Genomic DNA, 10,024 nt, shown 5'->3' with positions numbered 1-10,024 from the left:
GGCATGTTGTATGCCTGGCCTCAGAAGCCTGGTGGCATCACTTCTGCCTCATGATTCAGGAGCCCCACAGGCTGCAGTCCAGATTCAGGGGAAGGGACACAGCATTGCTCAGGTGAGGAGCGCAGGGGTGGCCGTCTCTGGGTTCGAGGCAGAAAGCATCAGGAGGGACAGTGTGGAGCACGGTGTCCGAGGCACTCAGGCCCTCCCATCTCTCCCCACACAGACCCTGGGCCCTCCCCTCTCTCCAAGCAGACCCTGGGCCCTAGAAGCCAGGATGGGACCCATGTGAGCTGACAGCACACAGGGACTCCTTTCTGGAAAAGCCTGATCTTTTTACCAAGACAAACCCTTATTAATGCAATGCGATTTATTAAATAATTTGGGCACAGCAGAAAACAAGATTAACATATGGTAAAATAGCATAGAAAAAAAGTAACTGGTTACAATTGCCCAAACAAGCGTGCTCTGCCCTGCAGGGCCAGGCTGGCCCAGCCCAGCTGGTGAAGACAGCCTTGAGCTCTGTGGCCCAGTGGATCTCTTGTGCAGACGCTGGGCGTGATGAGGCTATTCCACATCAACCACCAGGGGAGTCATGTAATCAGAGTGTTTGATGCCAAAGGTGACAACTGGGGCGCAGGGCTTGGTCAGGGTCACCTGGGAGAGGAGGGGCTATGATAAGAGCCAGCACCCCCGCCCCCAGCTGCAGGTCTCTGCCCTGGCCGGGGCTGGGCTGCTGTCCTTCTGGAACCTGGGGCCAAGGTGGCCAGCAGCTGTGCTCCCAGTTTGAACCCAGAGCACTCAGCAGTAGTAGCTGTCATAGTGTCTAGGGAAAAGGGCAAGGCCTCTGCTTCCATGTCCCTGAAGGGTTACCTGTGGGGCTAGTGCTGGACGTGTACAGGGTCCTCAGGGTGCAGGTGCCTCCCCTCCCCACCCACCCCTCCAGCCCCTCTTGGCTGTGCCCTTCCATAGCCTGACGCTGTTTCCCCTTGTCTGTGTCCCAACCCCCCTCCCCTGCTCTTTCCTCCATGTTCCTCTGGGTCAGGCCCCCGACCCCACCCTGACCCCTCTGAGCTGTGCTCTTCCTGGACCTTCTCAGGGCTGTGGGCGCCTGGTCCTGGCTTGAGGGTCTTGTCCCCTGGGGGCTCTACACGAGCAGCCATGGTGTACTGCGGAGCCTTGAACTTGGTCACCTGCACGTCAGTCTGGTGGTAGGCTGCGGGACCTGGGGTCTGAGAGGTAAAGGAGGCTCAGACAAACTCGGCCTACCCAGGGCGCGTGGCCCTAGAGGACAGGGAGCAAACTTAGATGGAGGGTCTCAGGCCGAGTCAACAGGGTCAGCTACAAGTTGGTGCCCGTGCATCAGGGTCTCCTTCTGTCTTCTGTCACACTGTGGAGACCCCACCCCCCTGCTTGTGGGGCACCTTCTCATGCGGGGGTCTCTTCCTCCATTTCAGCCTCACGCTGGCAATGACCTCCCCCGTGTGCCAGTCCTGGGAACATCCCTGAGCATGTGTGAGAGAGGCTGTCGCTGCCCCGCTGGACCTGAGGGCCTGGGGCTGGCAAAACCAACATGGACAAGGGCTGCTGGGTGCCATGATGCTGCTTTCCCATCTCAGGCCCCTCAAGCTCTCAGGCATGTGCTGCCCAGGGCCTTCGCACTGGCTGTTTCTGAAACCAGCACCCTCCTGGTTTATTTTTTCCTCCTCCCCTTCTTTCCGTGCTGTCCTGTCTAGGATTGCCTGTCTCTCTCCAGGCAGTGCTTCATAAACCCCATCTCTTGTCCTCAGCACTGTCCATGCTGGGGCCTGGGCCTCTCCCTTCTGTCCTATTGCCTGCCCCTCCTCAGCACTGCAGTGTGACCCCAGCATGTGGCAGGCACCCAGAGGATGAAGGGCTGAGAGGGCTGAGGGGCATTGGCAAGGCAGGGCCGAGCAGGTGGGTCCTGGGTTCTGGGGGAGGGTTCAGATGGCTGGGGGTGATTCTCCATTCTCAGCTGGGGTGACCCTTGCCTTGTGTAGGTCGTCGCTGAAGCTGCCCAGCTTGCTGCGGCCCTTGATGGAAAAGGAGGGCTGGGAGAACTTGCCGACGGTGTTGGGCCCCATCACCATGGGCAGCATGTACGCAGCGGGGCCTGCAGGGTGGACAGGAGCCTCCGGGTGGAACGGGGCCCACCGCTCCTTCCCTGGGTTCCCCCCAACTCTGGACGTGGAGCCTCAGGCCGGAACAGGGCCCACCGCTCCTTCCCTGGGTTCCCCCAACTCTGGAGATCAGCCGTCAGGCCGCCCCATCTCACCCACCCCCACCCAGGATCCCCAGGTCCATTTGGCTGAGGACGGTTGGGGCTGCTGCAGACCTGGGGTGCTGTCCACTCGGAACGTCTTTGTTCGGGCGGAGATGGAGTGGCTGGGCGCTGAGTCGAACACGTACTTGGTGGATTTCTCTGGAAAGTAGTCACCTGGACAAGGAGCCAAGGGGGTTGCTGGGACAAGCAGGTGGGTATGCAGCCCAGTTTGGGGGCTCGAGGAGGACTCCCCAACATTCAGGCAGAGGGCCTCTGGGCTCCAACACAGGTGGTGACCAAGTCTCGTCAGGGGGTGTCCAGGATGGAAATACTGACTTTGGGGCTGGGGAGACAAGGGCCATTTTTGAGCAGGGAGAGTGGGGTCTGACGTCGGCCTGGCAGAGAAAGGTCCAGGTCGAAGCTGGGTTCTAGGGCCAGAGTCTTCTCTGCCCAGGCGTGATGGTGGCCCCTCAAGAGAGAAAGATGGGACAGGAGGGTCCAGGACGGCTGAGCTCTCTCACACCCTTGCTGCCATGAGGTTAGGGGCACCCAGCAGGGAGGGACAGGTCCGGGGCTGTGCAGGGCAGGAGCCTGAGACAGGGTCACTAACCTGGGCCGGGGGTCAGCATGGTCTTGCTGTGGTAGCGCCCCAGGATGGAGTAGGCAGGGCCGAGGTCCTTGCCAGTCCTCAGTATCTTGGGGTTTACATTATAACGGGGTCCTGGGGAGCAGTTCTCTGCCAGGAGCATGGGGGCCCCGCGGAAGCTGTAGGCCGGCGCACGGAGCTTGGTGGGCGTGTGCTTCATGAAGCCTGCGGACACAGTGGGCCCTGAGCAGCCTGGAGCCTGACCTGCCCTTCTCCCCATGGGGAGTCAGTGATGGAGCCCCAGGCCCTTCCCGGCCCCCCTACCTGCCCGCCTGGCTCCTGACCCTCCCAGGCTCGCAGGCTCTTACCGGTTGTTGGTGGAATCAGGTACTTGGGTCCAGGGCTGCTGTAGAGGGCCATGATGGGTCCCCGGGGGCGATGGGGCCTCCAGGTGCCCATCCATACTTCCTCCGTCATGGCCAGCTCTGCCCATAAGTGAGAGGGTTACCAGGTGCTGGGAGGCCCGACCCTGTCCCAGGCCGGCCCCTGATGTCCCCGTCCCTGCTCTTGCTGACACTGAGGGGTAGACCTGCTGAACCTGCCACAGCGTCCTCAGTGGGGATCTCCAGCTGGGAGCCAGGAGTAAGGGATGGTAGGAACTTTCTGCATGGGACTGTGAGCTCCTCACCAGCTTAACTGTATCCCAGAGCCACTGTCCATGCTGGCCTTCAACTCACCACCGTTTTCAGCTCTAAGGGAGCCCTGGGCGGGTTTCTCCTACTTAGAGTGGTGATCAAAGATGGGGAACTTCTTGATTGAGGCTGTGCTGAGGGGCAGGGAGGGGGCCCCCCAGGGGGGAACTATAACTTCTTCGGCGCAGGGACAGCACTCAGAGCAGTCTACGGACCCATCCTCCTCAGAGACCGTCCTGTCCCCCTTGGCCTTGGTGCCAGGGAGTTCCTGCAAAAGGAGCATGGAGAGAAAGGCCGCCTCTCTTCAGGGGCTTACAGAATTGGGGAGAGGTCCCCCAGTCTAAACTCTAGAATGTGGCTCTGTGGGATGACAGGTTCTAGATTCTGTCTGTGTGACCAAGACAATGGCCTCTGCCTTTGATCCCCTCACCAGGTCTCACCACCAGGTCCCCTCACCAGGTTCCACCAACAGGACACCCCTATAAGTCCCCCTGACCAGGTTTCCCTCACCAGGCCTCCCACCACCATGTCCCCTCACCAGGTCCTCCTCGCCAGGTCCCTGCACCAAGGCCCCCCCCATGTCCCCTCACCAGGTTCCCCTGAGTTCCCTCACCAGACCACCCCTCACCAGGCCCCCTCACCATGTTTCTCTCACCAGGTCCCCTCAACCAGGCATCCCCTCATGAAGTCCCCTTCACTGGGTCCCCTCACCAGGTCCCCTATAACCAAGTCCTCCAGGGCCTCCTTCCTAGGGCTTCCTCAGCCAAATGGAAATCCCGGCAGAGACCATCTAGGCAGGTGGACAGAGCACAGAGCCAGACAGCACCGCGTGGCCTCCTGGCCGGGCTCAGACAGGACAGAGGTGTGGAGAAGAGGGCCAGGGCAGTGAAGTTTCAGGGCTCAGCACCCAGGGTGGCCAAGGATGTGTCAGTTCCACTCAGCTGTGCCCCCAGAAGAGACCATAGATTGGGAAACTGAGGTGCTGGAAGGTTCTGGCTGTGGGAGAGCCTGGGATCCAGGGTCAGGATTAGGGTATGTGCTGGTTGTGGTGGGCGTGAGTCATTGTGGGCGCTGCCGCTGCCCTGGCTGACCTCCTCAGAGGCTGCTCACCTGTGGCTCCCATCCCCCTTGGACATGGGTTTACCTTTTTTTCTCTTGGCCTTGTCGGGGGTCCTCTTGGGGCTTGAGCCCCTCCCAGTGTCTTCTAGGCAGACTCTTTCCTTGGACGACTTTGGGAAGAGAGATTGTTCTCAAACCCGCTGGACCTGGGCTGCCTGTGTGACTGTTTATTGCACACAGCTATTGTCTTACGACACCAGCTCTCAGATGCTGAGCACCCCTGCCCTGACCTAGTGTATGGGCGACAGACATGGGGTCTGTATCCACCGAGTCCTGGTCACTTCCTCCTTCTCGGGCTCCCTGTCTGTCCCACCTCATACCGCTGCCTCTGCCACCCGTCTCCCTCTGGATGCCCTCTGTCCACATGGTGCTGTCTGGCTCTGTGCTCTGTCCCCCTGCCTACATGGCGTCTGCCTGGATTTCCATTTTGGGTCTTGCCTGTGGTGTGCCTGCTCCTCTGTGGACCCTGTGTGCCCCTCTATAGAGGACCTTCACACATGTGCTCCTTAAGCAGGACTCTCTGTCTGTGGGTCTGTGTGTGTGGCTGTGTCCCTGAGTATGTACTCGATGTCCCCATTTGTGTGTCTGTCTGTAGGGGGAGAGAGAGGAACCAGAGCCTGAGCTGCGGAAGGCTTTATTGATTACACGGTTTGAGGGTAAATTTCCATGTGGGGAGGTGGTAGTGGGCGGCGTGTCCATGGCTGCCTGTGTGGCAGGTCCTATGGCTGAGCCATGTCTGAGGTCCACTTAGGCACCGTCCTGACTGCCCAGCACATGCACCTGGAAGACAGACACACACAGACTAAGAGGGCTGTGATCAATAAGTGGAGAGCCACAGCACCGTCAGGCAAGCAAGGCCCTCCATGGGGGGGTCTGGCATATTGCTGCCCATCTCCTCCCAGCAGCTGGGTGGTGTGTGTGCATGCATGATGGTGTGCACACATGTATGTGTGTGCGTATCCCAGTGTGAGCATGCGTGTGTGAATGTGTTTATACATGTGTGCATGCAGTGTGCATTGCAGGTCTGTACCTGTGTTTGGATCTCTGTGTATGTTCACATGTGTGCATGGAGGAGTATCCCACAGACTGGGGAGGAGCAGGTCTATGGAGTCTAGGGGCCGCTCTGTGGACAGGAGGTCTGGGGTGCCCACCTGAGCTGGCTGATGCGGGTTCAATGTCTGTGGGTGGTGTGATGTTTGTAGGTGGGAGGCTGTGGGGGTGCTGTGTTGGGTGATCTTGGTAAGGCTGCAGGTCTTTAGAAAATGGCGTGCCCCCCCCCCCCCGCCCTCATACCAGCAACTTGATCAGCTCTGCCTTGTGCATTGGCTGCAGGCCGTCTATGCAGGACTTGAGTTCAGTCATTGCTGCCTTGGCATCTTCGTTGACATTGTACTTGCCCAGGGGCCCCTCATAGAGCTCCTCTGGGGTCCCCACCAGTAGTGTTTGCAGGAAGTCCATGAAAAACTCGTTGCATTCCTCCCCTGTGGCCAGCCCTGCATCACGAGCGAGATGATGCCAAGACAGGACAGGGTGACTCCGGTGCAACCGCAGCCCCGGACCTGCCCCAGGGCCCCAACCTCCATGGTCTCCAGACCTTCCCCTTCAATGCCCACCCCTCCTCCCCAGGGCTTCCTCCACAACACCCCCAACTCCACCTTGCCGGAAGACCCCTTCACATCCCCCTTAATCTTAGCTGCTCCAGTTTCCACTCAGCAGTCCCTGGGATCACCAGGGAAGGAAAGTTAAGCCCCTCGTGTGGGGGAATTTCCCCTGATGAGAGGCTGGTCTGACCAGGGGCTTGAAGGGCCAGGTCAGGCTGGACGGGGCTGGGGTAGGGTCAGCTGGGCTTTGTCTTTTGGGGTGGAGTTGGGTGGGCATGGGTTCTGCAGGGTCCTTGCCCACTTCTGTGACAGGTGCAGGTGGAGTGTTCACTGCAGGGGCCTGATGCCAGGATTTTACCTTCTCAGGTACCCCCAACCCCCCTGCCCCTGAATGTTCTGGAAACCCCAATGGCAGAGACTCACGGCAGATGCAGAACAGGGTGAGGGCCACCAGCAGGAGGGCACGGCTCCCCTTCATGCCAGCAGTCTCAGGAGCTGCCTCCAGCCAGAATCCCGAGATTTTATGCCTCACCGGGCAGCACCTCTCCCACAGGGTGGACCGGACCTGCCCATTAGGATCTGGCAGCCAGCTCAGATGAGGTTTATTCACATCCCTGTCTCCCAGTGGGTGCCAAGCAGCAACAGGCATGGGGTGGCTGTGTGACAGGTGGTTGGCAAGTGGCTTTAGGGTATGTAAGAGAGAACAGGTGTGTTAGGAGGGAACGTTGGTGAGGGAGGCCATGCCAGCCAGTTGGTGAAGAAGGCAGCGGGTCCTGGTCACCAAGGGCCTCTAGTCATGCCTGCCCTTGAGGCCGAGGGTGGTGGGATCTGGGGTTGGTCCCATGCCTTTCTTTTGAGGTAGGAATCCCTCCTCTTATCACTGTGCTGTGTGATCTGGGTTTGCATCTGGTGGTCTCTAATCAGGCAGGGGCCTCCTCAGTACTCAGATGGGGGTGGCTGGCTGGGGGAAGGGGGTGCAGGCTGCACCAGTGAATACTGCCGTAGGACTGCCTGGGGACTGTGGATCTATGGGGTGAGGAGCAGCCCAGTGGCAGGGCCTAGAAGAGAGAAGGTGGCCTGAGAGGGTCCGAGAGACATAGAGCTGGCCATGCCGGGGCCAGGTCTTAGTAGGAAGTGAGGAATGGGAGAGGCTGGAGGTACATCAGTAGCCAGGACAGCAAGGAGAGGTCGAAGGCCCTGGGGAGATGGTCCCAGGACATATTACAATGGACACAGGAGGTTGGGACACCTGGAGTCACCTAACAAAACCACCCCAAGAGAGGCCATGAGTAGGAGTTTCCCAGTCCAGTCCTCTGGCTGAGCCACATGGTCCAAATACAAAGGGCCCCTGCTGCCACCTGGTGGCTGATGGCGTCCCCAGGATCCCGGGCCACTCGCATTTAGGGTCTGTGGAAGACCAAGGTCGTTGTTACAGTGAAGGACTCCTAAATGAGCAGAGATTTACAACTACTCCAAACAATGAAATAAAATCCCATCGTGGACAAAGTATGTGGGATGGAAATAAGGCTAGGGTAAGGATTAGGATGAGGATTATGGTTATGGTAAGGGGTTAAGGGTTGGGGCTCAGCATTGGTTAGGAGTTAGGGATACAGTAGGGCTGGGTTAGGGTTAGGGTTAGGGTTTGGGTTAGGGTTCGGGATCAGGTCAGGTTCGGGTCAGGGTCGGGTCGAGTCCGGTTCGGGTCGGGTCAGGGTCGGGTTTGGTCAGGGTCAGGGTTAGGGGTAAGGTCAGGGTCAGAGTCAGGGTTGGGGTAAGGTCAGGGTCAGGGTCAGGGTTAGGGGTAAGTTCAGGGTCAGGGTGAGGTCAGGGTCAGGGTTAGGGTCAGGGTCAGGGTTAGGGTCAGGGTTCGGGTTCGGGATCGGGTTAGGTTTCGGGTTCGGGTTCGGGTTCGGGTCAGGGTCAGGGTCAGGGTTTGGGTTAGGGTTCGGGTTAGGGGTTAGGGTTCGGGTTTGGGTTAGGGTTAGGGTTCGGGTTCGAGTTGGGGTTGGGGTTCGGGTTTGGGTTTTGGTTGGGGTTGAGGTTGGGGTTGCGTTTTGGGTTCGGGTCAGGGTCAGGGTCAGGGTTCGGGTTGGGGTCAGGGTCAGGGTTAGAGTCCTGGTCAGGGTCAGGTTCCACGTCAGGGTCCGGGTCGGGGTCCGGGTCAGGGGCAGGGTCTGTGTCCGGGTCAGGGTCAGGGTCAGGGTCAAGGGTCAGTGTCAGGGGTTAGGGTCAGGGGTCAGTGTCAGGCTGTGGGTCCGAGTCTGGGTTCGTGTTTGGTTTAGGGTTAGAGTTGGGGTTGGTGTTGGGGTTGGGGTTGGAGTTAGGGTTAAGTTTGGGTTTGCGGTTGGGGTTTTGGTTAGGGTTAAGGTTAGGGTTAGCAAATCTCTCAACTTGTCCACCTTTGTTATTAACTGAGTGGGAATTAGGAGAGGAGCCTGGTCCTTACTGCCCAATGGCCTGTGGAGAACAGCGGTTCCTGTAGGGCCGACAGGTGTGGACCAAGTAGCTGTGAAATTTTTTCTGAAGAAAACGCACAAGGAGGACGCGGCTGAGCTCAGTGGAGGAGGGGAACTACCCCAGGGGACGTCCACATACATGGACTTGTGAACCCCGAATATTTGAGATGATCTCAGTCAATTTAGAAAGTTTATTTTGCCAAGGTTGAGGACGCACGCCCGTGACACGGCCTCCGGAGGTCTTGATGACATGTGCCCAAGGTGGTCGGGACACAGCTTGGTTTTATACATTTTAGGGAGACAGGAGACATCAGTATATGTAAGATGAACGTTGGTTCCATCGGGAAAGGCAGGACAACTCGAAGCACGGAGGGGGCTTCCAGGTCACAGGTAGGTGAGAGACAAACTGTTGTATTCTTTTGGGTTTCTGAATAGCCTCCCCAAAGGAGGCCATCAGATATGCACTTATCTCAGTGAGCAGAGGAGGGGTGACTTTGAATAGAAGGGGAGGCAGGTTTGCCCTAAGCAGTTCCCAGCTTTTTTCCCTTTAGATTAGTAATTTTTGGGCCTTCAGATTCATTTTCCTTTCACAGGCTAAACAGCTTTAGGAACTGAAAGGCTCATGAGGCTGTAAGGAAGAGTCGAGTTGCTCCAGGTGAGCCTGGGCCACAACAGCATGTAGGACCTGGGCACCCATGAGGGCCTCCTGGGAGGGTTCGGGAAAGGGAGCTGTGAACCCTGACTATCTGAGATGGTTTCAGGTGATTTAGAAAGTTCATTTTGCCGAGGTTGAGGACGTGAACCCGTGACAGCCTCAGGAGATCCTGACGACAAGTGCCCAAAGTGGTCAGGGCACAGCTTGGTTTTAGGGAGACGTGAGACATCAGTCAATACATGTCAGAAGCACCTTGCTTCCATCCAGAAAGGTGGGGACAACTGGAAGCAGGGAGGGGGCTTCCAAGGTCACAGGTAGGTGAGAGACAAATGTTGCGTTGTTTTGAGTTTCTGGTTAGTCTCTCCAAAGGAGGCGATCGGATGTGCACCTATCTTAGTGTGGAGATAGGTGATTTGGAATAGAATGGGAGGCAGGTTTGCCTTGAGCCATTCCAGCTTGACTTTTCCCTTTAGCTTAGTAATTTTGGGGCCCCAAGATTTTCTTTTCACAGAGCCTATGACTAGATTTGCATTTGTAGATCCTGCGAGGAGGCTGCTACACACATGCAGAAGTCATGCTGGTGGCCTGGACTCCGAAGGGAGAGAAGTGGATTTGAGAGACATTTAGGAGGTAG

The 10,024-nt window shown here is 58.0% G+C and overlaps 2 protein-coding genes across 3 annotated transcripts; both read right to left on the bottom strand.

Moving 5' to 3' along the window:
- Positions 1–564: 564 nt before the first annotated feature.
- On the bottom strand, positions 565–3,344 carry ODF3 (outer dense fiber of sperm tails 3). Of its 2 annotated transcripts, XM_011929964.1 has the most exons (6): positions 3,236–3,344; positions 2,892–3,092; positions 2,354–2,455; positions 2,010–2,131; positions 1,089–1,229; positions 565–654 (listed from the first exon to the last, which is right to left on the bottom strand). In XM_011929964.1, the coding sequence occupies exons 1-6, from the start codon at positions 3,342–3,344 to the stop codon at positions 565–567; spliced, it is 765 nt and encodes a 254-aa protein (XP_011785354.1). The 2 variants fall into 2 exon arrangements, with proteins under 2 accessions (XP_011785354.1, XP_011785355.1); XM_011929965.1 differs by lacking the exon at positions 1,089–1,229.
- Positions 3,345–5,301: 1,957 nt separating this feature from the next.
- Positions 5,302–6,816, bottom strand: SCGB1C1 (secretoglobin, family 1C, member 1). The gene is made up of 3 exons (XM_011929963.1): positions 6,703–6,816; positions 5,972–6,171; positions 5,302–5,458 (listed from the first exon to the last, which is right to left on the bottom strand). The coding sequence occupies exons 1-3, from the start codon at positions 6,755–6,757 to the stop codon at positions 5,426–5,428; spliced, it is 288 nt and encodes a 95-aa protein (XP_011785353.1). The 5' UTR covers positions 6,758–6,816; the 3' UTR covers positions 5,302–5,425.
- Between the last annotated feature and the right edge of the window lie 3,208 nt (positions 6,817–10,024).

This window comes from Colobus angolensis, unplaced genomic scaffold (genome assembly GCF_000951035.1).
Source record: "Colobus angolensis palliatus isolate OR3802 unplaced genomic scaffold, Cang.pa_1.0 Scaffold84, whole genome shotgun sequence".
NCBI classification, from domain to species: Eukaryota; Metazoa; Chordata; class Mammalia; order Primates; family Cercopithecidae; genus Colobus; species Colobus angolensis.
This window is presented reverse-complemented; position numbering and strand designations above follow the sequence as displayed.

Excerpts from the sequence above, each read along its gene's own strand:
- ODF3 (XM_011929964.1), bottom strand. The coding sequence starts at position 3,344 with ATGACGGAGGAAGTATGGATGGGCACCTGGAGGCCCCATCGCCCCCGG. Across the intron at positions 3,093-3,235 it reads CCTGATTCCACCAACAACCG|GCTTCATGAAGCACACGCCC; the intron begins GTAAGAGCCTGC and ends CTGTGTCCGCAG. Across the intron at positions 1,230-2,009 it reads TCAGCGACGACCTACACAAG|ACCCCAGGTCCCGCAGCCTA; the intron begins GCAAGGGTCACC and ends TTTACCTCTCAG.
- SCGB1C1 (XM_011929963.1), bottom strand. The coding sequence starts at position 6,757 with ATGAAGGGGAGCCGTGCCCTCCTGCTGGTGGCCCTCACCCTGTTCTGC. Across the intron at positions 6,172-6,702 it reads CACCCTGTTCTGCATCTGCC|GGCTGGCCACAGGGGAGGAA; the intron begins GTGAGTCTCTGC and ends CTCGTGATGCAG. Across the intron at positions 5,459-5,971 it reads CAGAGCTGATCAAGTTGCTG|GTGCATGTGCTGGGCAGTCA; the intron begins GTATGAGGGCGG and ends TCTGTCTTCCAG.